General features: G+C 49.2%; 1 protein-coding gene across 3 annotated transcripts; it reads right to left on the reverse strand.

The window, feature by feature from the left end:
- Positions 1-352: 352 nt before the first annotated feature.
- CEP250 (centrosomal protein 250) lies at positions 353-27,922 on the reverse strand. Of its 3 annotated transcripts, none has more exons than XM_066330465.1 (31): positions 27,788-27,922; positions 27,131-27,187; positions 26,346-26,428; positions 25,632-25,797; positions 24,848-24,954; positions 23,368-23,595; positions 22,694-22,790; positions 22,108-22,206; positions 21,209-21,370; positions 20,728-20,906; positions 20,078-20,260; positions 19,804-19,948; positions 19,387-19,533; positions 18,981-19,211; positions 17,346-17,539; positions 16,877-17,004; positions 16,535-16,704; positions 15,592-15,771; positions 14,837-14,971; positions 14,419-14,562; positions 13,860-14,140; positions 10,636-10,786; positions 9,743-10,055; positions 9,219-9,346; positions 8,835-8,955; positions 8,114-8,247; positions 4,636-7,164; positions 2,842-2,994; positions 2,344-2,457; positions 2,136-2,186; positions 353-1,108 (listed from the first exon to the last, which is right to left on the reverse strand). In XM_066330465.1, exons 1-31 carry the CDS (start codon positions 27,902-27,904, stop codon positions 827-829), a joined length of 7,209 nt encoding a protein of 2,402 aa, XP_066186562.1. In that variant the 5' UTR covers positions 27,905-27,922; the 3' UTR covers positions 353-826. The 3 variants fall into 3 exon arrangements, with proteins under 3 accessions (XP_066186562.1, XP_066186561.1, XP_066186563.1); XM_066330464.1 differs by having other exon boundaries at positions 2,842-2,997; XM_066330466.1 differs by lacking the exon at positions 21,209-21,370 and having other exon boundaries at positions 2,842-2,997.

Below are 27,922 nucleotides of genomic sequence, written 5' to 3' on the forward strand. Positions count from 1 at the left end.
GAGCAGCTCCCCCTCCCTGCCCAGGACACACTCCCCACAGCATCTGTGGCCTCGGGCTGTGGCAGAGCTAGAGCTGGGCACCGACAGCCTGTGGAGAGCAGCCAAGCTGTCCCTCGGGCCAGCTGGTGGGACAAGCCACGAGTGCTTTGGAGGGAAAAATGGAAGAAAAGGGAGACGGGAAGGGAAGCCTCATTTCTCACTGAACTTTGATCCCTGCTGTGTAGTCTTCATCTCTTTGTTTGATAACACCTCAAATTCCCATTAATTGTTGCAGGGAACACCTCTGTCCTCAAGAAGGAAAATAGTGTAAGAGCTTGCAATAGCCTCACTGTGCCAGCAAAAATAAGTATAATTTCCTTCTGAAAAAATTTTTATTTAAAAAAAATAAAATGTCTATCCCTAGGAGATGCTTGCAAATGCAAACACCACAAACTGTTACGTTATTCTGTTTGTAGGACACTCTGTGCCCTTTTATTTCAAGTAGCTGCCCTCAGACAGATGTCACCCCCACATCTTACTCTTCAGGGATTATTCATTTCTTGTTTGGGTTTCCTTCTCCATGCTTCATTCTCTCCTTACCTATGTCATTGTCCTCACATATTCAAATTTTGGCCCCAGAAATCATCTGCTTAATGAAATAATGCTTCATAGATCCTTATCCTCAACATAAGGTGAGGTTTGACACCAGCTAAACGTGAGACCAACAAATGTAAAAGATGATGTTAAAGGCAGAAAGTAGCCCTGCCCTGAGTTGATCCTCTTTCTCACATCCATAAGCTCTATGTCTTAGCAGAAATCCTTCCATTCAAATAGACAAGAGGTGCTGTTACCTCACGTCATCATCAGTTCTGGCTCTTGGATGCTCAGGCTGTGTCCCCAGAGACAGATGGTCCAGGGACATCATTGCCGAGTTAAGGCTCAGAGACTGATCCAGCTTCCGCGTCTCTGCTTCCAGAACAGCAGCTTTGGGCTCCTTGAGCACAGCTGCAAAGGAGCAGGACAGCTCCTGGTGAAGGTCTGACAGCTCTTGACTGGTCCTTGCACAGCTCTCAATGTAGTTCTGCCGGTGCTGTCGTTCCTGGGCCAGCTGTGACTGCAGCAGGGACACCTGAAAGAGGCACAAGGCTCGGCTCAGACAAACCCACGCTGGCAGGAGCATCCGCAGCCCCACGGAACCAGCTCTCGGGGCAGACACAGCCTCCAAGTGCAGCCCTCACCAACACTCTGCCCTGCGGGAAGGGGAAAGGAACAGGCTCCCAGACTGCCCCTGAACAGAGCTCAGATGATCAACGAGTCCAGTTCATGGCTGGCAAACCCTTCCCATGTACATCCCTCAGCTGTTACAGGTCTATTAGGGAGAGTTCCAACAGCATTTAGGAACCCAACTCTGATTTCAAAAGCACAAACTTGGGCCACTGACCCCTTTCTCCATAGGCTGTGCCTCAGCTTCTGAGGCTGCTGCTTCCCTGAGCTACTGGAGGACTCTTCTACTTGAGCTGCTGGACAGGCAGGGGGAAAACTCTCCCTCTCTCAAACTTCAGAGCATTTCACACAGGAGCAGAGCACAATGTGGGCAACTAAGCCCAGTGAAATAATAAGCCTCTGGCATTGCCTCAGATCCCTGGATTTCTGCTAAGATGCAAGGTCCACTGTTACGGAGTCAAGGGAAAATGGAAACAGGCAACAAAGGAGAGCATCCTGGTCCAGACTGCTCAGGGAAGTAAGTGGAATTACTGTCCCTAGTACTGTTCAGAAAACATGTGGCTGTGGCACTTTGGGCTAGGGTTTACTGTTGGGATTGACAATGCTGGCTTAATAGTTGGACTCGATCTCAGAGAGCTTCTCCAACCTTTAGCATTTTATGATTCTATGATTCTGATATTTTCAGGTGACTTCCAGTGTTCTGAATTTCATGCCATCTCTCTCCCCCCTGATCTTGCCTGATCTTTAGACAAGTCAGAGATAAGACCAAGGTAAAGGATGTTGTTTGGTTGTTGCCTACAGGTGCACAACTGATGATACCTGCTGTACTCACTTCCTGACAGCCAAACACAACTCAGGCTGTAGCAGCATGCACACCTGTGCCCATGAGTATGGCCACAGCAGCCTTTGATAGAAGTTTTCCTACTCCTCACCTGGTTCTGTAACTCAGCTAAGTGCCGACTGCAGTGAGCATGAGATTCCTCCTGTGAATAAAATGAAAGGATGTTCTTTCAGTCTGGTCATGGCCACAGGCAATATTTGACTTCTATTAGGTCTCTAGAGGGCTACTGCCACTGGGATTTCCCAACATTCCTCTGTATGACCAAAGCCTTCTCACACCAAGGAAAATGTTGTTCTCACCTGTCTAGAAGTGGACAAATTACACTGCTCAGACTCAGAGAGAGAAAATCCACTGGTATCTGGGAGTAACCGACCCCTAAAACATCTCTTCAGTCTCCTCCGTTCGTGTTCCACCTGCATGTTGGATGGGAAAAAAGGGTGAGAGAAACCTGTCAGCAAACATGGAACAATGGGGCCTCTGGACATCAAAGCAAGGAGACGTCTCCTCTGAGACCCTGAATTGTAAGACAACACTGAGGGGAAAAGCTCTCTCTGGGGGCTGTGCAAGAGAGGTCAGTGTGGGTCTGGGGACACAGGGACAGAGAGGCAGCAGAGTGAAGGTGCCTTTGTGAAAGCCATGGGCTGTCACAAGAGGGAGAACAAACAAAAGGGTGTGCCCACAGCAGGCACAGGGAGAGGGAGGGAAACAAGCAGAGGACTCCAAAGTGCTGCTTGGGCTAACATGCAGTGTTCCAGAGGAGCCTGAGGCTCTGCACAGGCAGTAAAAGCCCAATTTACCTGCTCAAGAGTCCTCCTGAGTTCAGTGTTTTGTTGCTTCAGCTCCACCCTTTCATTTTCCAGCTTTGCAACTGCTTGCTGCAAACATTCCAAGCTCTGCAACACGAGTCTCTTCTCTGACAGCCATGATAGCTGCTCCCCTTCAGCAACAGCCTGCTGGGCATTCAGAGAGGAGATTCCATGAGCTGGTGTCACACAAAGGTTAGAAGGGTGTCAGGATCAATACATCGGGGAGAATGACCACAGCAGGAATGGACAGTGCTAAGGTCCTTCTCCTTCTTGTCCACAGGCCAAAACAACACACCCTCTCTCTAGGAGCCCTCCTCCAAATCCCCTTGGAGAATTGAGTAATTTGTTCTGGATCTGCATCCTGCTAGTTTTGTTCAGTGTTCCCCATTCTGGATTTGAGAGACTGGAAGGATTAATTTCCTATCCAGTCAGTTAATACTTTTACAAAGCTCTGTAGTGTCTCCACCTTTCTCTCTCTCAGACATTTCTTGTCAGTTGTGAATACTTATAACATTTACATCTTCCTCTTAGGGAAGTTATTTACCATCTTTGTTCATCCTTTTTGATCATCACAATTCTCTTACCTACAGTTTTACTCTCTGTCCTCGGACAACCAAATGTGCAAGACGTGGGTGAAGCACATATTTCTGCAATGATATAACACTAGTTTTGTTCTCTATTCTCTTCACCTGTTACATCCTCATACAGAACTGCTCTTTGAAAATATCACATTATCAATCAGACCATATGCACTGCTCTGAATTTAGTCAGGAGCCACCTCCTCCTTTGTGCCTTTCTTCATGAACTGCTCCTTGGAGCACCTATAAATGTAGTCTTGGTATCAGGACTCAACCAGTCTGTGTGGATGCAACTGCATTACCTGACTGAATGTTCTTGCATACCTGACCTACATGGATGTAATTGAAAGCTCATGCTTTTTTCATACTTCTTGCTGTTGTCACATCTTTACTTCTCATCAACAGATCTAAATACTTGTCAGAATCCTGGTTCAGGATGCAAGTAATATTTTTCAAGTCATAAGTAAATGTATAATGGAAAAACACAGTGTTTTCTTAGTAGCACTTCTTACACATGCCAATATACTATCAGACACTAGAATATAGGCAAATTCTTGGCAAAGCTGCAGAACAGGCTATTGCAGCTGTTTCACTAACAGGACCTGAATTAGTTCACTTTGGAGAAACACACACAAGTTTGCCCCCATGATTTTTGGATAGCAGGGCAGACAAGTCCTGCATGCATAATTAAGCATTTAACCTGACCAGGCAATAATAGAAATCCCATTCTTTTAATACACTGGAAAAGCTGTCCCTCAAAAACCTCCATCTCAGAAAGCATCCTGGAAGCACCAGCGGTGCAGCTGCTCTTCAGCCCTCGGTACAAAACTCTGCTCAGTTTAGTCCACCACTCTGCTCACCTGCTCCATTCCTTCCCACACCAAATCCAAATCCCCACGTGTTGCCTCTCCTTGTGTGGACACAGCAGAAGCAGCTCCCCATGCCCAGCTTTTGGCCTGGAGCTGATGTGAACAGCAAGCTCCAGAGCTGTATCCATCATTCTGGGCATGCCAGGAAACAATTCCAGATAGTCAATGGTCTCTGGCTGGAGCCAGGCACACAGACAAGGCTGCCTGCTGCAGCCCAGGCTGCTTTACCCAAGCAGGCCTGGACTGACAGGGATATAGAGCCCCACCTCTTTATGGGAAACATCACTGGAATAATTCAGGGATGTTATAGTGGACTGAAGGTCAATGCCAGTGCCTACCTGGAGATGAAATCGGTCTGTGTCTCTCTCTGAAACCATTCTCTGCAGGATGGTTATCTCTTTCTTCAGATTCCCATTGGCCATTTCACTCTTGCTCAGTGCAGCACTCAGGACTTGAGTGTTCTCTCTCCATTCATGTTCTCTGCTTTCTCTCTGCTTCAAAGCAGCAGCCACATGCTCCAACTCTTCACCGCTGGCTTCCCTCTCCTTCCCTACCCAATCAGCTTCCAATTGTTGGGTAATTTCTTTCTGCCTTTGCAAGAAATGGTCTCTCTCCTGGAGAATTTTCCTCTTCTCTACTACCTCTTTCTCCCATTTTTGGAGTTTTTGTATTTGTTTTTCTAGAGTTTCCCCTTCATCTTTCCATTGCAAAGCCAATGTTAATTCTTTCAGGAGTTCACTCTGCCTCCTAAGCTCTTGTTCTCTCTCTATCAGAGTCTTCTTTAAATACTTGACTCTGTCTGTCTGGTACTTGATCTCTTTATCCTTCTTTGTCAGAGTCTGTTGAACATGCTGGAGGTCTTCCTGAAGAGCTCTTATTTCCTCTTCTAACTGCTTTTGCTCACTTTGAGCCTTGATCTCTCCTTTCTCAGGGAAGGCTTCTTTCAGAAACTCTTGCTCTCCATCATGTCTAACCTCTTCATTCTTCTCAGTTAGCCTCAGCTGGAGATTCTGCAAAGTCTTCAGTTCTTCTTCTGCGTGCTGGAGTTTTTGCCTAAGAGCGTCACTGTCTTCATCTTTCTTCCTCATCACTTCCTCAAGCAGAGTCACTTGCTTCTGGCATAATGTTAGTGCTACTTTCATGCTTTCTTCACGAAGGTGGAATGCATTCATTTGCTCTGTCTGCTTGAGGAACTCCATATGATTCTTCTCCAACATCTGGCTTGCTTTGTCTAGATCATGCTCTAGGCTTTTGGCCTGCTTGCCCACCACCTCCTTCTGCTCTCGAAGGTCCTGGACATGCTCTTGCAAAGACACTATCTCTTGATCTCTAGTTTCAAGAGAAGATTCAGCATCTTCTAGTTTTTGCAGTATGGCTTTAGTCTGTACCGCTGTCTCTTCCTTCTGCTGTTGAAGTTTTGTGATGGCATCCTCCAGAACACAAATCTTTCCCTCTTTTTCTTTCAGAGTCAGTGCTGTTGCCTGGAAATTTCTTTGCTCAGCTTCATGCTTTTCCTCCTTTTCCTTGCATGCCTCACATTGCTTTCTAAGGGACAAAATTTCCTGCTCTTTTTCCTTCAGTTCCACTTGAAGATGCTGCAGAATTTGCTTCTGCTGTTCAGAGTCTTGCTTTTGTTTTTGGAAGGTCTCAATCAATTCCTTCTGAGATTCAATCATTAAATCCTTTTCTTTCAGTACTGTCCTAGAGTATTCTAAGTCTCTGTGCAAGACATTAATCTGTTCTTCTGTTTTTTCCTCATAGCTCCTTGTTTGTTGCTTTTGGATGTCCATAAGTCTGTCTTTTTCTTTTAAGGTTGCTAAGGTCTGCTCCAGTTGGTCACGGACAGTCTTTAACTGCATTTCCATGACTTCTTCAATTTCCTGCATTTGCTTTTGTTGTGACTCAAGCTCTTGATCTTTTTTAGATAAAGAAAGTGTCATGATTTCTACTTTACCACGAAGCTCTTGCAGATTCCCGTCTTGCTGTTCCTTGCACTGCTGCAAGAGCCTTAACTCTTCCCTTTGAGTGTCACACTCACTCTCTCTGTCTTTAAGAACAGTCCGCAGGTGTTCAAGGCTAGCATTTAGAGATTTCACATCTTCTCTCTCCTTTTCCAGTTCTTGAATCTGCTGAGTCAGAGAAAGAAGCTCCAATCTTTTCTCCTTCAGGTTTCCTTTCATATCATCAAGATCCACAAGCAGATTTCTGACTTGTACTGCACCATGCTGTTCTAGAATCATTATTTTCTCCTCCTGGAATTTGATCTCCAGCTGCCTCTCCTCCAGCTCTTTGCTCACCCTGCTGACAGCAGAGTTCTGCAATTCTAACTGCTTCTCCAGCTCCCTTATCACTTCTTGCTGGGATCTGATCTCCTGGTCCTTCTCTTCCAGCTCTTGGCCCATCTTGCTTAAAACAATTCTTTGCTTTTCTTGCTGCTTCTCCAGCTCCTGTATCTGTTCCTGTTGGGATTCTGTCTTCTGTTCTTTCTCTGTTATATCCTTAATAACCTGATTAAGAGCAGTTTTATGCATTTCTTTCTGCTTTTCCAACATTCTAATCTGCTCTTGGTACAACTTTATTTCTCCCTCCCTCTCTGACAGGATAGCAGTCACATGAGTGAGATGCTCCTGCAAAGCCTTGGTGTCTGCTGCCTCTTTCTGAAGAATTTCCATTTTCTTCCCCTGGTTTTGCACTTCCTCATTTTTAATTTTTAACATGGACAGCGCGCTTTGGAGTTCTTGTTCAAGGGAGTGATTCTTGTCTATTGCTGTATTTGCTCGGGTTTCAGAGGCTGTAACTGATTCATCCAGAAGTTTTATCTCATGTTCTAGTTTTTCTTTATCTGCCTGCAGCCTATCCCATTCATGCTGCAAAAAAGGGAGAAAAAGGGTGACTCATTCTCTCTCTGTTTGCTTTTCATACCACATCTGGACTCCTGCCGCAGGCCCAGGCACCAGCTGCCCCTCTCTCTCTGCCTCTCAGGATGCTGCAGACCTTTGCTGGGTCCACCCTTGATGCTGCATCTTTCCCAGCTCATTGAGCCCATTCCAGCTTCCTTTCTGCCCTTCCCTGACCTCTTGCAGCTCCACTCCCGTGTTCCTTTGCAGAGGAGCTGCCAGAACTGCAGCCAGGGTTTCAAGTCCGTGCTAAGCAGGATTGAGGCAGTGCCATGAGCCTGTGCTCCCCATCAGGGTGGAAGGGAAGAGCAAACACCCCCAGCATTTCATTCTCTGGGGTTGGGCCAAGAGGAGTGGGTTTTGTCCTCTCCTGTGTAGAGATTCCATGGCACCATCCCCGAGAGCCCCACTGCCCTCTCTTGGAGCAGCCATGGCCAGATGAGTCTGTCATTCTCTGCTGCCACTCAGGAGGAGTTCTGCCCTTGCAGGCACACGTCCTTATCTGGATCAGCACTTGGCTTTCACCTCTTCTCTCTCCCCACCGGCTGCTCTCAGATGGCCAAGGCCAAAAACCTATCTAATAACAGCAAACTTGGTCTTCTCACCCCTCCTTCCAGGTCCAGATATTTAGAAATATGAACATGGGTTTGGACATGAGGAATTGCCCAAATCATGAAACATCATTAAAGACAGCGTAGACATTGAGAACTAAAGCTTCTAGGGCACAGAAATTTGTCATGGAGGAAAATCAGCAGCCTCAGCACTACCTGCCTTTGGCATGACTACAACACCTTTTCCTCCTTATTCAGATGAACGAAATTAAAAAAAACTAAACTGAAAAAAGGTGCTCCTTCGAACAAGTGACACAAGGTCCAACCATAGCCAGGAAATGGCCCGTTGGAGCATCTGCCAGTCTCACCTGCACATCCTTCCTTTCCTGCTCCAAGCTCTCCAATTTCCTCTGCAGAGACGCCACCTCCTGATGAAGAGTCACAGCCTCTTCCTTCAGGGCAATTTCTAGAGAGGTATTCTGGTGTTCTGCTCTCCACATTGCTGCAGGAGGGAAGGGGAAGGAGAAGGGGAAGGGGAAGAAACAAAGCAAAGGCAAACTGATGTGTGTCCTGCAGAAACAACGGCACTGTCTTCTCTGCCTGCCTGTGATTGCCAGGCCCTAAGCCCACAAGGGCTTCAAAGCTGACAGAAATGAAGGAAACTTCCAGGCAGACAGAAAAGCAGGAATAAAAGGGATAAGGTTCAGAGGAATAGGAAAAAGTGTTTGCTCTTGGGCTTGTGCAGAGTGAACAGTCCAAGAGAGACAAAGGAGCAGGAACACCTGTGCAGCTGTGCTCCAGACAGGCCAATAGCCTGGAGGCTCTGGCAGGGCCTGGAGTTTGGGGGAATGGAGCTGAGGCATCCAGCTACAGCTCCTTAGCACAGACAGGGCACCTGAAAGACACCAGCTGTGCACAGGATCAGCCACAGCATCTTGAGAAAAAGCTTTCACTGGCACCAGGATGGATAAATCTCCTGCTGGTTGTTTTTCCCTTCTGCCATCTCTGGGCATTCTTCCTCTGCATAGAATCAGAGAACCCTGCTGGAGAGACAGGATGGGGCAGTGGGTGCAAGAGGAAAAGCTGTACCTTGTGCACTTTCCTCCAACTGTATCTGCAGCTCCCGATTGCAAGCCCTGAGATTGTCCATCTGAGCCTGCCCTGTGCCCAGCTCCAGCTCCATGGCCTGTATCTTCTTCCTTGCATCATTCTGGAAGAGGTAAGAGGAGCAGAATAACTTGTCAGTACCACTGCTGGCAGCAGACAAAGGGCTACAAACACTAAAGCAGAAATAGCCCAGGTGGGAGAGGGCAGCTGGACCATACTGGTAGATGTGATTATAATCTTCCTTCCTCCCCATGCCAGTAAGCCAACTCCCCTACAAGGACTGACATTCATCCTGGCCTTGGCACTGTGCTTGTCCAGCAGCCCAGCAGCAAGGCAGAATTTCTGGGTGCACTGGGCACACATTACCAGATCTTTCTGGGAATGCTCCAGGTGCTGCTGCAGGTCTTGCAAAGCTGCTGCCACTCTGTCCACTGTGAGCTCTGCAGGGACATCCCCAGCCTGAGAAGCAATTAGGCCCACAACATGACCCTCTTCTGAAAAGAGAAGACATTATGTTTCAAGATTTAATCCGATGGTCTCCAACAAACAAAGCCTCTCTGGCTAGGAGGAGGTGGCTTTGTCACTGTCCTAGAGCTCGCCTTGCAGCAGGCTGACATTATTCTGATGACCACTAACGTCAGCACTGCCTCAAAGAGACAAGCGCACGGTCCCTGTGGCTTGACAGGACTTGGGCCCTTCTCCCTTCTGACTTCAATCATTTCTCTACATACAAACATGGACTTGTGTCTCTGCAGGAAAGTCAAGCTGTCAGGACATCCCAAGGCCTGAGTCAGCCTAAACTGAAGGTGTATCATACCAGGACGACCAGGAAACCACCCCCTCACTCCACTTGCTCTCCCATACCTGCTCATCCAGCTTCCCACACTCACCTGAGCTCCAAGTGACCACATCTCTGCTGTCCCTGATCATGTGGTGAAGAACCAAGAGCAGTTTGTCCAGCTGGGATTGAGTTTCCTGATAGGCACCACTGACCTGCTGACACTGTGTGGCCAATGTCTCTGCTCTGTTCTCGGAGCTCTGGAGCCTCACACGCAGCTCAGACACCTCAGTTTCCAGCACTTGCACAGAGTCCTTCAAGCACTGTTCTCCTGCTCGAGACTCCTCCAGCTCCTGCAGCAGCTGCTTCTCTCGAGCTGCCTGGGTAGCCTCCATCTGCAGCACTGCATCCTGCAGAGTGTGGATCTGGAAGATGGATGCACAGAGCTTCAGGGACAGGGCTGCTCTTGAGGCTCAGAGTGGGCAGTAGGGAGAGCAAGAAAGCAGAGATGACCTCAGGCAAAAAACACACAGGAAACAGAAGGCCCAGAAGCAAGGACTCCAATGGAGACAAATGGAGAGAAAACAGGGAAAGGGAGGCAATGGGCATCCTTGGGGCTGCAGCTCTGAACTCTGGCTGAACTGGCTGTGGTGGAAGTGCTGTCCCCAGCATGCCATAGCCACGTCTGTGTCCCCACATTGCTCAGGGCCTGGCACAGGCCCCAACACTGTCTGGGACAACACTGCTAACAGAGGGACCGAGAAGCTCCAAAGGAGTCTGCTGTTGCTTCTCCTCCCACATTTCCTGCTGGGACCAGGCCAGAGAATGGGGGAAGACATTGGCAGCACACAGCACATGCAGCCTTGGCCTCAGGGTGTACCAGAAGCAGCACAAGGCAGAACACGGCAGCAGTGGACGCTGCTGGGAAGGGAAGGAGGTTGTGGCCTCCAAGACAAAGGTGGTGTTGTGTGTCCCTGGAGAAGAGGATGCCAGTGCACTGCTTACCTGGGTGTTGAGCTCCTGCACTTCTCTTCTGTGCTCTGAGTGGAGCTCCTCAGCCTGGTTAAGGGCAGAACGAAGCTGAGATGTCTGGGCCAGGTTATTTTCTTCCAGGGTTCTGAGGCTCAGAACCTTTTCTTCCAGAGACAGAGTCAGCCTGTGGACAAGTCAACAGATGGCCATGAGAGACATTCGTATCCCTTGGGTGCCAAAGAGGGGGAGGTGGAGTTGACCACTGTGTGAGGCAACACTTGGAACGTGTCAAGCTTTGTCTGGGGTACATGATTTTGATGGAGTGAGTCCAGATCTTACGGCTCAGAATAAAAGGACAGACAAATAAGGGTGACACTGCTGTGGGTGTTTGCTAGAGGCCACCTGAACAGGAGGAGAAGTAGATGAGGCTTTCTACAGGAAACATAAGGCAATCTCAAAATCACAGGCCCTGGTTCTTGTGGGTGACTTCAGCTTCCCTGCCATCAGCTAGAGAAGCAACACAGTGCAGGATGTTCCTGGAAAGCATTGATGACAACCTGCTGTCACAGGCAGTGGAGGATCCCACAACAGCATGCTGGTCAACCTTATCCGAACAATCAGGGAAGGCCTTGTTGGAGATGTCAAGCTTGGGGTCAGCCTTGGCTGCATTGCCTATTAGTGAGATTGTGGAGCTCAGCTGTGGGGGAGGAAAAAGCAGGGCAGCAAGCAAGATTACAACCATAGACCTCATGAGAGCTAACTTTAGCCTCTCCAGGGATCTTCCTGAAAGAAGCAAATGGGAATAGGCCCTGCAGGGTATAGGGGTCCAAGCTGATATTCAAGGATCACTTCTTCCAGGCTCAAAAACAATGCATCCTAGTGAGCAAGAAATCAGGCAAAGGGGGCAAGAGACCTTGAGTGGATAAGCAAAGAACCATCATTCTCCAAATGCAGGCAGGAAGTACACAGGAGATGAAAGCAGGCTCAGGCCATTTGGAATGAATATAGAGATTGCTGGAGTAAATAGAAACGAGACAAAGAAGTCCAAGGATGATCATGGAATTAAATCTGGGCAAGGATGTCAAGGACAAGAAGAAGGGCTTTTAAAAATACATCATTAATAAAAGGAAAACCAAGGATGACATGTGTCTGTTCCTAGATGGAGGGGAGACCCTGGTAACAGAGGATGCAGAGGAGGCAGAGTTCCTGGGTGCCCCACTTTGCATCGGCCTGTACTGGAAAGACCATCTCTCAGGGATCTCTGGCACAGGACACCAGGCTAAAGGAATGCTGGAAGGAAGACTATCCCTTGGCAAGACTTTCTTTTCAAGGAGAACTGGGTTTGTGAGTGCCTGGGCAAACTCAACATTCACACTGGCCATGACAGGATGTGTCCATGAGTGCTGAGAGAGCTTGTGGACACCAGAGCAAGGCCACTCCCCATTATCTTTGAAAGGTGATGGAGATCAGGAGAAATGTCTGGGGGCTGGAAGAAAGCAAATATCATTCTCGTCTTCAGAAAAGGCATGGAGGAGGACCCAGGGAACTACAGACCTGTCAGGCTCTCCTCTATCTTTGGAATGGTGACGGAGCACCTCATGCTGGAGCCCCTTCTACCCACATGGAAGGACAAGGTAATCAGGAATGGTCAGCATGGATTTGCTAATGGTAAATCACACCTGACCAACTTGATTGCCTTCTACAATTAAACAACTACCTGGGTGGACAAAGAGAGAGCAGTGGATATTGTTTACCTTGATTTCGGCAAGGCTTTTGACACTGTCTCTCACAACATCCTCCTGGGGAAACTCAGGCAGTGGGGGCTGGAGGAGTGGACAATGGGCAGGACTGAGAAGTGGCTAAACAGCAGAAGCCAGAGGGTTGTAATCAGTGGCACAGGGTCTTGATAGAGGCCTGTCATTAGTGGTGTCCTCTGAGATTCACTCCTGGGCCCACTCTTGTTGAACTTGTTCATCAATGACTTGGATGAGGTGGTTGATGCCTCCCCATCAGGGTCACTGTGCATCCCCTCAGAGGAATCTCAGCAGCCTGGAGAGATGGGCAGAGAGAAACCTTCTGAAATTCAGCAAGGGCCAACACAGGGTCCTGCACCTGGGGAGGAACAGCCCCAGGCACTGCACAGGCTGGGGCCAACCTGCTGGAAAGCAGCTTTGTGGAGAAGGACCTGGGGGTGGACAAGAAACTTTCCACAAGCCAGCAGTGTGTCCTTGTGTCCAAGGTGGCCACTGGGATCCTGGAAAGCACTGGGAGAAGCATTGCCAGCAGGTCAGGGAGGGATTGCAGCCCCTCTCCTCAGCCCTGGAGGCACATCTAGGGTGCTGTGTCCAGCTCTGGCTCCTCAGCACAGCAGACAGGGAGCTCCTGGAGCAGGGCCAGCAGAGGCTGCAGAGCTGATGAGGGGGTTGGAGCATCTCTGTGCCCAGGAAAGGCTGAGGGAGCTGGGGCTGTTCAGCCTGGAGCCCCAGCTGAGAGGGGCCCCCAGCCCTGTCTGTCCCTGCGTGCAGGGAGGGCTCCCAGCAGGGCCCAGGCTCTGCTTCCTGGGGCCCAGCAATGGCACCAGAGGAATGGGCAGGACCTGATGCCCCCAGGAAGTTCCACCTGGACAGAAGGAAGAAATTCTTTCCAGTGCTGAGACTGAGCCCTGAACAGTCTGGAGGAACAGCGCAGGGAGGCTGTGGAGTCTCCCTCACTGGAGATATTCCAGAACCATCTACATGCAATCCTGTTCCACGTGCTCTGGGATGACACTGCTTGAACAGAGGTGGAACCAGATGGGCCACTGTGGTCCCCTGAACCCTACACATTCTGTGATTCTGTTCATCTGGCTTAGATAAAAAATCATGGGTTTAACACATCATGTGTCAACATAAAGAATCAGACGCCAGGCTGATCCAGGTCCCAAAGGCTTCAAGTTACAGGAGCCAAGGCGGAGCTGATGGATGTATCCAACTCCTTCTGCTGCAGCTTGGGCACTGTTAACACACCCACCTAACCTGACAACACAACATTCCTCAGAGGGAAAGAGCCACCCCATAAGCCTTGGCCTTCAGAAAAACTCCAACTGAAGGCTTAAAGGAAAAGCAAATGAAACACAACATCCAGACAATGAGACGTGTCTGCACGGAGAGTTCAGAATCTGCCATGTCAGAAATGGTGCCAGAGCCCCTGGCAGGTGCAAAGATGGCAAAGAGGGAATCCATTCACCACAATGCAGAGTCCCACAGGCTTTCATTTACCTGGCTTTTTCACTCTCCAGGGCATTCACAGAAGCCTGCAATTCTGAATTCTGCTGTGCCACTTGTTCCCAATGACTCCTTTCTCCCTCCAGCTTCTGCAGGTGCACTTGTAGCTCTTTTTTCTGGTCTTCTGCCTCCTCCAGCATCTTCTGGACATGCTCAACCTCCAACAACTTCTGCCTTGACTCTTCCTGGGCCTCACTCACGTCATGCTGGGCTCTCCGGACAATTCTTTCCTGGGACTCTCGGGAGGCTGCCAGCTGGGATGTCAACTCTCCCACCTGCAGTCAAACAGAACAAAGCAGTCAGAGGCTACAGCCACAGCCTGTCACTGTCAGCCACAGCAGAGGCTGTGAGGAAAGGGAAAGGAGGCAGCAGCTGAGATTCAGCAGAGCACTGAGTGTCCTTCAGAGCAGCTGCCAGGGAGCCCCCAGAGCACAAGGCAGCCCCCAGGGATCCGCACAAGGCAGCCCCTATCAGCTGCTGCTCTGCCATGGAAAAGCAAGAAGGGCACAGATCCCTTGCTGGATGACGGCAGTGCCTCTGCTGTTGCACTCACCTGCTTTTGTAGAGCCTCCCTCTGCTCAAGGAGAAAATTCATTTCCTCTTTGATGCCTTGTACTTCTTCCTGGTGCCTCCTCTGCCCTGCCTGGATTTCATTCCGAGCCTCCTGCAGCTCAGCTTGCAGCTCTGCCTTGATGGCCTGGCAACAAAATGCAGAGCAACTTCCTGAGACCTTTCCTCAGGCTCAGCTATTCCCACTTGCTGCCTCAAAATCCCATTCCTTCAGCTACTTTTGGCTTCTCTACCCAGCTCAACTTCCACTGCATGCCTTCCTTCCTGGGGCTGAGCTCTGGAGCTTCCCAGGCTCTGTGCTCCCAGGGCCTGAAGCAGCCCTTGCCTCCTCAGTCCCAGGAGCTGCCTTTTGTGCCCTTGTCTCTGCCCTGCCCTCTGAGTCCCTGCCTCATCAGACTTACCTGCCCCTTCTCTTGCTGCTCTTTCACCTCCTGCCTGAGCTGCTGGACCTGCTGGCAGGCTTGGCTGAGCTCTCCCTGAGTTTGGAGCAGTGCCTCTGATAAAGCACTCTTCTCATTCTGCTCTTCCAGCAGGATCTGCACAGAAGGAAAGAGCAGAGGCCTTCACACTTCTCCTGCAACATCTGTGTGGCAAGAGGCAAAGTCTGATAGGCTCACGTGCCCTCCGAGCACTGGGCTGCTGCTCCCCTGGGCCACTGTCTGCCCCGGGGGAGACACAGCTTCCCAGCAAGTGTCTGAAAACACAGCCCGGAACACATTGCTGGGTTACTCTTCAGAAATACTCCAGACGAGTCTTTAAAATGATTTTTCCCTTGTCAGCATTCCTACGCCGCCCTCCCTGTGCCTGTAAAAGAAATGTCCTACAAACTCCCTTTAGCGATGAACACCTACCAGTACACAGCAAAACGGGAGTGGTAAGAGAACCTTGAAGAGAACAGTGAAGATTCCAACAGCTCTTGGAAAAATAGAACACAAGAGCAGCACAAAAGTCTCAGCTGAAAGCTGATGTTTCTGCCTGGCTTCCTGTGATGAGGGGGCTCATTCCTGGTCCCCAAGATGGCCTCGTTCACCTTTCACCTGCCCAGATTCCATGTGGAAGACACGGAGGGCATGCTCCACACAGCCCCATATCCTGCCATCTCTCATAGCTCCAGCCTTGCAGAAAATCACACCAGTTCTCCTTTCACAATCATTACCTCTCGCTTGGAATTTTCAAATCTAGTTTGTTCCTCTTCTTGTTGGGCCTGCAGGGTGGCAATTCTCTGCCTCATTTCAAACAGCACCTTCTTGTGCTCCTTCTCTCTCTCTGCCTTCTCCTTTTCCCATTGCTCCAGTGTCTCCTGCATCTCTGCACAGTGCCTTTTGTGCTCACTTGCCTGAGGAGGGGAGGAGAAATTTGCAAGATGAAGTCCCAGGCAAGCTCCTTGCTGAAAAATGTGAAGCTTCATCCCTTCCACCAACCCCAACCTGAAAAGACAACAGTACTGGCTTTCTGCCCTCCAGAAACCATGTCCTCTCAGAGAATTTAAAAGGAGGCAGAGCAGGTGCAAGAATCAGAGACTTGTGGAATCAAATGTGTTGGGAAAGACCTTCCCAAGCATTGAGTCCAACCACTCAGAAAAGGAGATGTCACCTTCCCCTTTTTGATGGCCCAGGAACAAGCAGCAAAGGACTGGGCACAAGGGACTTGTTCCATTTTCTTCCAGCCCAAAGCTGATCCATCTGTCCACCATGGAAGCACAGCAAGAAAGGAACCAAGTTCCCAGGCTTGCAGCCAGCAGCACTGTTGGCATGTGCTCCACGTTGGCACCTGCTCCACATTGGCATCTGCCCCACGTGGCAGGTGGGACTCGGGGATGATCCTGCCCTGGGCTGCCACGCTTTGGCTGGGCACTGCCAAACCTGCTCTGGAACTTGTCTTATGCCCTCACTGAAGCCCTGGCTGCATTTACTGTCCCAGCACCATCCTTGGGGCCTTCAGGTGGCTCCAGGTCCGAGCCGCTGGCTCTGCTGCCCAGCCCAGCAGCAGGAGGCCTCTGGCAGAGGATTGCTGCCCTTTCACACCCACCCAGTGGCTCTGCTTGTGCTAAACCAACCCACAGCACCGGTTTGGACTTTCAGAAGCATATTGCTCCCTACCAGGTCTTGCAGGAGCTTGTTTATTTGCAGTTGCTGAGCAGCTCCCTGAAGCCTGAGGCTTTCGTGATGCTGCTGCTCTGCCTGCAAGAGCTGTTGAGCTGTGTCTTCCTGTTCCTGCCTCCTGACAGCTCTCTCTGCTTCCAGCTCATGTTGCAGGCACTTCACTTGTCCTGCAATCAAGATCAACAGCAAGAGTCAGAGTCTTTACTGGCTTTCCTGACCTCAGGCCCTTTCAGTGGCCCTAGCCCCACCACTCCTCAGAAGCCCTGTGGACAGAGGTGGCTTTACAGCAGCTTCTCTAGGCAGGGGCGGCACCACTAACAAAGCACACGAGGTTCTCACCTTCTACCACCTCCTTGGCCTGTGTCACTGTGAGCACTTGAGCTTCCAGATGATTCCTGGTGATCTCCAGCTGAGATGTCTGCTGCTGAGCAGCAAACAGGCTGCATTCCAGGCTCTCCTTTGCTGACCTACAAGTTGCAAATACAGAGAGACATGAGTTGCTTGCTCCTGACACCCATAGACATTCCAGGACAATGTGGCTCAAGATCCCCACACCTGAGTATGGAAAATGAGTTGCATGGAAACTTGTCCAGAGAAGGCACATTTGTGCCATTTCAGTGGCAAAGCAGTGCCCAGGCCTTCCTTATGGCCTGGCACAGCACAGACAGCCCAGCCCAACTTGACTTCAACAGCCAAATCTACTTCTGAAAAGGACAGAGGATACAATAAACCCCTGTGTAGTGCTTACTACCTTTAACATTACAGCTCTTCAGCCCTGTCCCACCCAGGGTCTGCTCCCTGCCTTTACCTGGTCTCTGCCAGCTGCTTGGAAAGGTCATGTTGGTGCTGCTCCATGGCTGCCAGTTGGCCCTCAAGGGCAGCCTTCTCCTGGCGCAGCAGCTCCTTCTCTCTGGACACCTGGGCCAGCTGGTGCCCTTGGCCAGAGGATTCCCAGCGCAGCTGCTCCAGAGCCCTCCTTGACGACTCCTGCTGCTGGGAAACCTGGAAGTGGGACAAGGTACAGTTTGAGCCCTTCCTCAGGAGCCCTGTGCAGAGCCAGCCAGTGCCAGCTCGCAGGCAGCCAGAGGACAAGGAGCTCCTGTGCTCTGGGCTCAAAGTTTCACAGCATCTGCCCTATGCAGCTCTGATACCCTGGCCTCCAAAAGCCTCTGGCACTGTTTCCTTGCAAGTGTTGTGTCAGGCCCTGCTGGCTTGCCTGGGACCAGACAGCTCCTTCCCAACAAACATCCCTACTCCAAACTCCACACTGTTACCCAAAATTGCTGCATCTTCTACAAGTGCCACTTGGCAAACAAAATTTCTATCAGGATCTATTTTAGTGCCAAACATTTTCAGGAACGTTTGGGAAAGAATTTTGCTCACTAAAGCAAAGGAAATTATACAGAATTTCCCCTTCTAGAACAAAACCCATATCAAATGTCACCTCCTCCAGTGTTCAAAGCAGCTCTCTGCAACGAGGGCATGCTTGGCAGGAAAGCAGCTCTTGTGGTGAGCAGTTATTTAGTGACTGATGAACGTCTGGCTGATGTGGCCAAATCACACTCTCCTTGTGCAGCAGTTCACACCAACAAGACTGCTAACTTGTCTAACACGAAGAAAGGGACTAAATGGCCCTTACTGCTATTCAATCCTGAAGACTAAATGTGTTTTTCAGCTCATTTCTTCAAAAGCAAAACCTCTGCTGTGTATTTGCCAAACCTACCACATACCCCAGAATGTAGACTGTGTGACAGAGACCATGAGAAACAAACCCTCCTCTTGCAGCTCCACTGTAACACCCAATCCAAACCTCACCTGGCACAGCTTGAGGCCGTTTCCCCTTGTCCTGTCCCTTGTTCCCTGGGAGCAGAGCCCGACCCTCACCTGCCTGCACCTTCCAGTCACAGGGAGTTGTAAAGAGCAAGAAGGTGCCTCCTGAGCCTCCTTTCCTCCAGGCTGAGCCCCTCAGCTCCCTCAGCCACTCCTTGTCACATCTATGCTCCAGACCCTTCCCCAGTTCTGTTCCCTTCTCTGGACGTGCTCCAACTTCATGACAAAATGCACCAACAGAAACATGCAGACCTGTTTTTTTGTTTCAGAAATACAATTCAGAGCTACACAGTTTGATCCTTTTGCCACATCTTCTGCCACCCACTCAGATTCATCGACGACACAATCATCTGTGTGCATCTTATCAAGACCCAAAAAGGAGCCAACAAAGACAGGTGGACTAAAAGACTCTGTAGAAGCAGAGGACAACTCTGAGAACTGTGGAACAGCTCTGCAAGCCACCCACACATTTCCAAAAAGGAGCAAACAAAGCCTTATGACCTCCAGCACTACCACCTGTCCCTTTGACAAAACCACTGCAGAATCCAACAGGTAAAGCTTCCCTCATCCAAGTAGTCCAGTGCCCACAAGGATGCACCATACTTTTGATCACCTGATGGAATTTCTCCTGGGTTTCTGCTTTCTCCTCTCCCAGTGTCCTAAGCTCCAGGCACAGCTCCTCCCGTTGCTCCTCTGCTTCCTTCAGCAGCTGCTCTAGCCGGGCTTTCTCTGCACAGAGCTCTTTGTTTGCTCTTTCACAGAAGTTCAGCTTCTCCTGCTCACAGATCTTTGCTCTCTCCATTTCATTCACTTTAGCAGACAAAACTTCCTTCTCTTGCTCCAGCTACAATCACAGAAGCATAGAGGAAATAAAGTACAGGAAGAATTACTACAAAAGATTAGCTCAGACACAAAAGGAACACTGCCACAGTTGGTCAGACTGTGCCAAGGTAAGAAGGCTGAGAAGCTGCAGCAGCTGGAGACAAGCATCTGGCAACATCTCCGGCAACTCTGCTCACCTGCCACACATATTTGTTTAGCTGCACTTTGTCCAATGCAAGAGCTTCATTGATGCTGCTCATCTTCACTGCTGCAGCCTGTAGATCAGCTCTTTCAGCATTCAGCTTGTTCTGAGCCCCTGTCAGCTCTGCCACTGACCGCTCTGCCTGGAGAGGCAAAAGAACAATGGGACAACAAGGGCAACAAAATCCCAGACTGCAGGCAGCAACTCCACCTCCCTGGGTGTCTTTGACTTACACCTAGAACAGAGCTCCCAATAAGATCATGGGGACCAATGACCCCAAAGAGCCTGTCTGGTTGGATCACCATTTTCCAAGAAGAACAATAGTGTCCCTCTCTTCTAACAACATCTCAGGTGATCTTGGTGGCACAACTCCCACTCCCACAAGTGCTGCCTAGGAATAAGGTGTCCATACCTTCTCCAGAGCCATGGCAATCTCATCCTTCTCCTGCTCCAGCAGATCCTTCTGAAGCTGCAATTTCTCCAGTGTCTGTCTCTTGACTACCAACTCACTCTGCAGTAGTGAGTGTTTTTCCTCAAGTGCAGCCAAGTCTTTCACTCTATGAGAAGAGGAAAGAGGTTTTTATAGAAGAAACAGTTTATACTGCAAGAGAGGAGCAGGCACCATTCATTCCTTCACACTAGACCTCCTCAAGTCCAGCACTGCCAGAGAAAGCTTTAACACTCACAGGAGCTCCTGCTCATGGCGTGCTCTCTCCATCCTGTCCTGCTGCTTTGCCTTTTCTGCCTGGGCTGACTCTTCCTTCATCTGCAGCTCAGCATTACTCTGACGCAGATGTGAAGCTTCTTGCTCCACTAATCCAAGTTGTTCCTGTAACTCTTCCCTAGTTTTCTCAAGGTTTGCACAGTCACTGCAGAAACAAGGCTCAGTCAGAACAAAGAGGCCGGAAGAGTCACCAATCCCGTTTTCAGCACTCCAGGGTGGAGCAGGGGGCAGTGGGATAAGGAAGACCTTGCTCTTTCCCTCCCAAGGAAATCCTCCAGAGCCAAAGGGAATGGAACGCAGAATTTTGCCTTCCTTCAGTGAGACGCAGTGTCTGGCTAGGGGCACTCAAAAGAATTCAGGGAAGCAGCACTGTGAGAAGGAGTCTTCTATTCCAACAGGGCTGTGGAGCCATGGGAGCTCAGTAGAGCTTGACTCCAGACAGCCTTGAGAGTCACAGTAGAGCATGAAAAACCCAGACAGGATGATGATTGAGAGCCACACTGAGGCCCACATATGGTAGGGCAGGTGATTTCTTCACCCAGGACACCTCTGAACTCCCAGACCTGGAAGTAGATTGCCTCTGAAATCTGAGGAGGAGGAGGAAATGCTCACCTTCTGAGTGTTTCTACTAAAGACTGAAGGTGCCGTTGGTGGCTGCTGGACTTCTTACACGCCTCCTCCAGTTGCTCAAGCCTTTGCTGCACCTCTCTGCACTTCTCTTCCTGATGTCTCTGCTGCTGCAGCAGGAAGTTGTTTGAGTCCTGCCTAGCAGAAAGCTCTTCTCTCAGGGCCTGCAGGAACGGGCAGGGAAGGAGCACAAATGAGCAATAAGGAGCAGGAAAGGTGGATCCAAAGAGTTGGAAGAAACAGCTAGCAGAGACAGCTCCCCTGAAGACAAAAGCTGTGCTGAGGGGGTGGGCATTAAGGAGAGAAAAGCAGTAGAATACAGAGCTGGGAGGACCAGCAAAGTAGGGCAGGAGCACGAGAATGAAGGTGAGAAAAAGTGCCTCAAGTGGCTAAGCAAATGGAAAGATGTCGAGCTGATTCTCAGCACCAAGCCTGTGGCCACTGGGGAAGACACAGAAGTTCTCACCCATGTTGCCCCTCGCATCCTTGCCAGTGCTTCCAGAACCAATCCAAAGGCATGCCCTGTATCAACAGATCTCGGAGCTGAGAAGATGTCCCCAGAGTCTCCATGCTGGGAACTGTCAGTGCAGATAATGCTGACCATGCTGTCACTGTCGTCTAACACCATCTGAAAGCCCACATCCAGCTGTTAGTCTTTGCTCATTTTACTTGGTTTTATCTTGTTCTCCTTTTCCTCCCATTTTACCCTGGAGTCATTAAAAACTCAGTTCTCTCATTTCTTCAGTCCACAAAGAAGGTTTGTCCCTGTGGCTACAGGTACTCCAGGGATTTCTGAATACAGCTACTCTTCACAAGTGTGAAGTGGCTGGAGGCTGCCTGAACACTCACTTTCTTGCAGCTGTGTAGAAGAGCTGACAACTAAATCCTTCTCTATTAAGAGAACCTTAGGACTAAGTTACAGTTACCCCTGAAAATTGTGATTCTGGGGAGATTATAACCATCAGTGAACACAGAGGGAAGAAGCAGAGCTGGCAAGTGCATCAACTTGAGTCAGTGAACTTTCATAAAGATCTGAAGAACAATAGATTCACTGTTCAAAGAGGGTGAGAGAATTGCCCAAGAAATGCTGGAATACAAATGTCAAGTAGCACACTCTGAAAACACAGTCCAAGAGTGACCTTAGTGGGGTGGTGAAGGCAAAAGTACTGAAACTTCTAATGACTGAATTGTCACAGGACAGCAACTCACAAGCTAGAACAGTTTCTGTGTCAGAAAAGTCTAAAAATTAAACAGGCAATGGCAGTTAACACATATCTCTAGTCCCTAAGCCAGTCTGTTGCCTTCCTCAACTATTTCAAAATCAAATTTACAGGGATGCACTCCCTGTACCAGGTCTGTACTCACCTCAGTGATATTTTTAATGAGCTTTTGAAGGAAAATATTCTCTTCTTTGGCAGTGTTAGTCAATGAAGCTGCAAATTCTTTCTCTGACCAACTTGATTCCTGAGAACAAAATAAAGAAAAGGTGGGCAGGGAAGAACTGCTCCCATCTGCAGCATTTCCATCCTCAGTAGCAGTCTCACTCAGCTCTAGTGCTTTCAGTATATTGTTGCCCATATCTATTCCATTTCTTCTCTGCTAAAACTAAGAGGAAGACCAAAAGCTATATAACTTTTTATAGACTGCTATTAAACTGTCAGTTCCAAGAACTCTGATCCTCAGAGACCTAAAGTCACAGGCAGAAGTGCATTGCTGCCACCCCTCAGAGGAAGACACCTGAACTTCCTTGCCATTGTCTGCACTTCCCTGCCACTGCCTGTATTTGGACTGATTCCACATCTGCCAAACAGACAAGAAATATTTTGGCAAGGTGCCTGACATTCCCATACAATGGGCATCTTTACCACTGTTTCTCTTGAGGAAGCCACATCTCTGTGTTCAGGCTGGAGAGCAAACACTGGGCTATCTCCCAGGTAAAGGTAAAACATACTAGAATCTCCACTGTGTCGTTAAGTGTTTTCATGGTCTTCTCCTTCTCCTCGTTCTGCTTCTGAGACTGTACAAGCAAGGCTGAGAGCTCCATCACCCTGAGAAGAGAAGGTCTACATGCCATTCCAAAAGCTTTGCACACCAGCACCTGTTAAAGAGCCAAGCAGCTCCCCAAAGCATAGCACAGCAAAGTTCAACCCAGGAAACACAACAAAGACAGCATTCATCTCTACAGGTTAATAGGCTTGATGTTGCAAAATGGCACTTCTTGCCCAAAAGGCCTCTGCTCTGTCTTGTAAGGAATTGTCAGCACAGGTGCTGCAGTGCTTATGATGGCCCTGGGCAAATTCCTCCCAACTCCTTCACCATAGCCCTAAGTAGTAAAAGGACTGTACAAGAAACACAGCTCTCTTTATGCTGAATTCAGTTTTTCACCAAGGATCAGCTAACAGCAAAAGTACTATCAGAGGCCATCTCTTTTCCAGTCTTGTCTTACTTGGAAGAATTTCTCTCAGGCAGATACTGTTTTCTCATCCTTTCTGTTGAAGACAAGAGTTTTTGACTGGGGGCAGACACAGGACTGTGCAGAGCTGTTCTAAATATGAGCCCATCTGTTAACCCAAGAAGGTGCCACAAAAGATAATGTCAGTAACAGCAAAGTTAAAACACCTTTACCTATCCTGAAGCTCTTTCTTCTCCATGTCCCACCTGACTTGTAAGGCTATCACTTCCTGAGCTGTCTGGTTTATTTTTGGTTCCATTTGCTGCTCTGCCTGATCCTTCAGGACAGGTTTACCCAGAGGGATGGACTCCTTGAGCTGCACACAGGAGTTCAGGCGGGTGCAGTTCACAAGAATAGATCCAGAAAGCCTCATTTGTTCCGCCTTCAGCTCCGACAAATCTCTGAAGAGAAACCAAGAAAGAGCCAATGTTCACTCCCCCATGTTAATCAGCTGACTCACTTCTGAAGCATGCAATCATGCATCAGGAAGAGCTGGCAGGCAAGGTGACATCTTAGTTGGGGACAAGTCATTCATCTGACACTTGGGGACCAGGACACATTTTGACAGCTGAGCAATGACTTTACCAGGCAGCCAAGTGTGGAGTCTGTTTTCTCCTCATATATAAGAAGTAAGATATAGCACAGGCCAGAAGGCCTCTAGCACCTCTAATTACTCTTATTAACATACTCTATCATTAATAGATATCAGGAATTTTACCAAGATCCCCAGCTTTTATACACTGTGCTCTTGAGTGCTCTGTTATCCCCACTTGGATTGCTAAGAGACTCAAGATTATACCTATATAATAAAACATTTCAGAAACATGGTATAAGAATCAGCCTGAAATGCTGCAACATAAAAGCACATGCTATAGCATAACAACACAAGGACTAAACATCAGGTCAGGCAGACTCTACACAATAGGAAAGACTCATAATCAAATAAGACAAATGGTTTATGGTAACCCAGAGTTTGAAAGTGCATGCTGACACTAGAAAGCACTATTATGGCTACACTATTTTTCTTGGGAGAAAAGAACTGCAGAGACCCCAAGAACAAGAAAACAACCATAAAAAAGAGGTATCAAACTAAGCAAAAGAAATTGGACAAATGCAGTCACAGGGTAGAGAAGCTCTTCTTTTTCCCAGCAATGCTGAAAGAGGAGTAAGTGGATACAAACTGACCATAATAAAATTATGCTGGAAATGAAAAGAGAAAAAAATATGCATTAATCATCTTTCTCTTAGGAGCAGTGGAAAAAGAAACCTGGTAAGACTTTTTAAACGCAGGTTTTTATAATTTCATAAAAGTGACTACTCTATATGCTGCATGCACAGCTTCAGTGAGTCTCTTCCCAGGTGTCCATGCATTTCCGTGCCTGCATTCACATGCCTACACGTCACCATAGTCATCACCTGCTCAGAGCTTCTGCAGTCCTCATGGCCCAAGCCCTTAGGCTTTATCTGAAGACCGGCAGCAAACAATTCTTCTGAGAACAGCCCAAAGCATGCTGAATGGCATTGCTTCTGACTGCCAAAGGAGAAATCCTACCTCTGCTGTAACTAATGCAACATCAGCGTTCAAAAAGCAGGACCGAAAAGCAAGCCAGCCACACGTTTTCTGCAGGACATTTCGCCTCCACTTGCACTCACCGGTCCGTGGCAGTCTTCATTTCCCGGAAATGGCGGCGGAAGGTCACCACTTGCCGCCACAGGCTGAGCAGACGGTTATGTTCCGCCCTTAAGTAGTTGTCATAAAGCTAAACACGCAAAGACAAAAAGAAATGCCAATTCAGCCTTCACTGTCACTGTAACATCTCTCAGACAAGAGAGATGGTGATTTACAATCACCATCACCAGGTGCCCTTTAACAACTACTGCACCAGGGGCATCAAGGACTGAAGAGGTATCACAGAGGCCCACAGCACCTGCCAAGAAGGGAACATCCACACATTAACACTTCTCCTGTAGCAGTGGGTAGCAGCAAAGCTGATTGTGACTCATCACCTCAAAGTCTCAGCAAAGGAAAATAAACACAAGCCCCTCCAAACCCAGTTCCAGGTTGGCTTACAATAGGCAGTCAGCATGTGAGATATGTCTTGCTCCTGTGTTGGCACACACTGAATCTGAACATACACAGACCTCTCTGGTCTCCATTGCTCAAAAGAAGGATTTAGGAACTATTAAAGAGACAAGTGTTCCTGTGACGGCCCTACAGTGCCCACCTCTGTCTCCTCGACTGAGCAGCACAGTCACAGAAGTGGGCATCTTCCCCCAGCTCCCTGTGCTGGCACTCCTCCCTCCCACACCCCTGTCAAGCACCAGTATATCCTAGCAGACCGACAGCTTCCAGACAGCAAGTTCTCCATGCCAGGAACAAAACACATTTCCATTCCCATCTGGCATCATGGCTGGCATTCCTGTAGCCTATCCTCACCTCACGCTCACTGTGCCATTCCCTCTCCTTCAGCTCCAGCTCCTCGCGGGCTTTCATCCAATCCACTGTCAGTTTTGCAACATCTTCTTTGAGGGCAGAATTAACCTCACTGGCTTTATCGAGGTGCTCCTGCAGAACAGTGTTCACTTCTGCCAGATTCTCACACCTTGGAAAGAGAGAGAAACAACAATGAGGCCACTGAACAACAGCTCTCCAGCATCCCTGTGATTTTCCAGCTCCTTCAACACTGATTATGTTGCCTGAAACACAGTAACCGCGCTTTACAGGGTTAACTAAGATCTCTTTGCAATGAAAACCTCATTTGCTCCTCTGTGCTTTAAGCCTTCAAATTCCACCCATGATTTTGGTTTCCCCTTCAACCTTGATGATGCCCACAGGTAACAATTTTCCCCCTCTTCATGCTGATGGTCACTGGATGTACCACCTTTCTCTACTACTGTCCAGAGTTGTTCATCTACTGAACCACAGAATAATTTAGGCTTTCACCCAGAATACATACACCCCACTCAAAGCAGAACCATTCAGCACACAGCACTATTACTGCATCACAGAAAGCAGATTGTGGACCTTTCTCCTGTCAAAGCAGCTTGCCCAACTGCTTCCCTTGGGGAGACCAGGTAGCACCGAGAGGTTTTCCCTCACTTCCACGAGCATCCAGGATACCAAGTATGAAGAAATGCTTCTTCCTTGTACCTTTGCTGCTCCTCTTCCACCTGAAGCAGTGCTTTCTCCAGGCTGTGGTCTGCTGTGGCTTCCCACCTGCCTGGAAGGGATCCCTTGAAGAAGAAAGGAAATGTTAAGTCAAATGATGGTGTTTCCTTCACCACTGTCAGCATTCACCGTTTTTCCATCCATTTGCTGGCTATCTCAGGAGCTCATGGTTTCTTCCAGGTGTAACAGTGTTGTGACTACAGGGAGGAAGGGAGGGGAAGGGTGTTAGTGTGAATAGCTCTCCTCAATCTCCCACTGCTTTGTGTCCTCAGTTCATGACCTCAAGTGCTGACTTGGACTTGAAGCCCAGGAATGCTCTCCTATTCTTCCACCCTTTGGCTTCTAGGTTTACATTAGCCATGAAGCAGAAACAGAACTGGCTCTATGCTTTTCTATGTTGACCACCAGCCTTCCTGACTTCCAAAAAGCTGTTTCAACTGGTTCTTTCTCCAGGACAGCTGTATCATGCAACACACAGCACAGTCCTCTCCTGAGACCCGGGACAAATGTAACTCCAATGAAGCACTCTTTCACAAAATTAAAACTCTCAACTGGGTTTTCTGGACTGGCATTTCTGGGACTACTAACAGCTCTAAGAATGGCAACTGGACAAAACACTGACGGAAAAACTCACAACACTTCTCTAAATCCTCAGACAGTAGAAATCTGCTTTCCTGTCATTGGTTTGTGAAGGTTTTTTATTGGTTTTTTATTGGCATTTGGGAACATTAGATACACCCTTTATAATTCACAACCTGCACACTCACCCCTCCAGCTTTAATTTGCTGCTCCAACTCTCGACACCAGGTCTGGTACTGCAGTACCTGAATGGATACAACGAATGAAGATGAGAGAAGTAGTTTGTAATAGCCTCTGCTCACCCCACATTAACTTTTCTCTGAATCTGTCCAGCCCAAGCACAGTGATGGTGATACACGCAACAAGATGTCACTCCAATATAGGAAAGTTTCATTTTAACATGACAGAGATCGGGGCGGGATTTCTTTCACAGGACCACTGTCTTGCTCACCTGAGACAACGGCAGCAAGCAGAACGAGGGAACAGGTGTGGGAATCTCTACCTGATCTACGGCCCCCACGTATCCTGAGCCAACGTTTGGCTGCTCGAGAGGGTCCCTGAAGCGACCGAAATGAGTTTTCAAACTTGCTCCGCAAGCAAACCGGCCCGACTCCTGCCCGGGACAAACCCTGCTAACGGGGCCTAACACCAGCGATGCTGCAGGCAGCGAGCCCAGGAGGGGCTCGGCAACGAGAGCGCGGCGGGACGGGCGCTCCCGGAGCCTCCCTGCTCCCAGCTCGGCGCCGCCCGCCCGGGGAGGCCCCGCGGGCCCCCGCCGAGTGCCCCCGGGCAGCGCGGGCAGCCCTGCACGCCCTCCCCGCCGCCGGGCACCGCCCGCTCCTCACCTCGTCCTGCAGCTGCCGCACCAGTCCCGCCTGGCGCTGCTGCGCCTCCTCCGCGCTCCGCAGCCGCCGCCGCAGCGAGCCCCAGCTCTGCTGCCCGTATCCCGCGCTGCCCGCCATGGCGGGCCCGGCCCAGCC

The sequence above is a fragment of the Sylvia atricapilla genome, chromosome 16 (assembly GCF_009819655.1).
Source record: "Sylvia atricapilla isolate bSylAtr1 chromosome 16, bSylAtr1.pri, whole genome shotgun sequence".
NCBI classification, from domain to species: Eukaryota; Metazoa; Chordata; class Aves; order Passeriformes; family Sylviidae; genus Sylvia; species Sylvia atricapilla.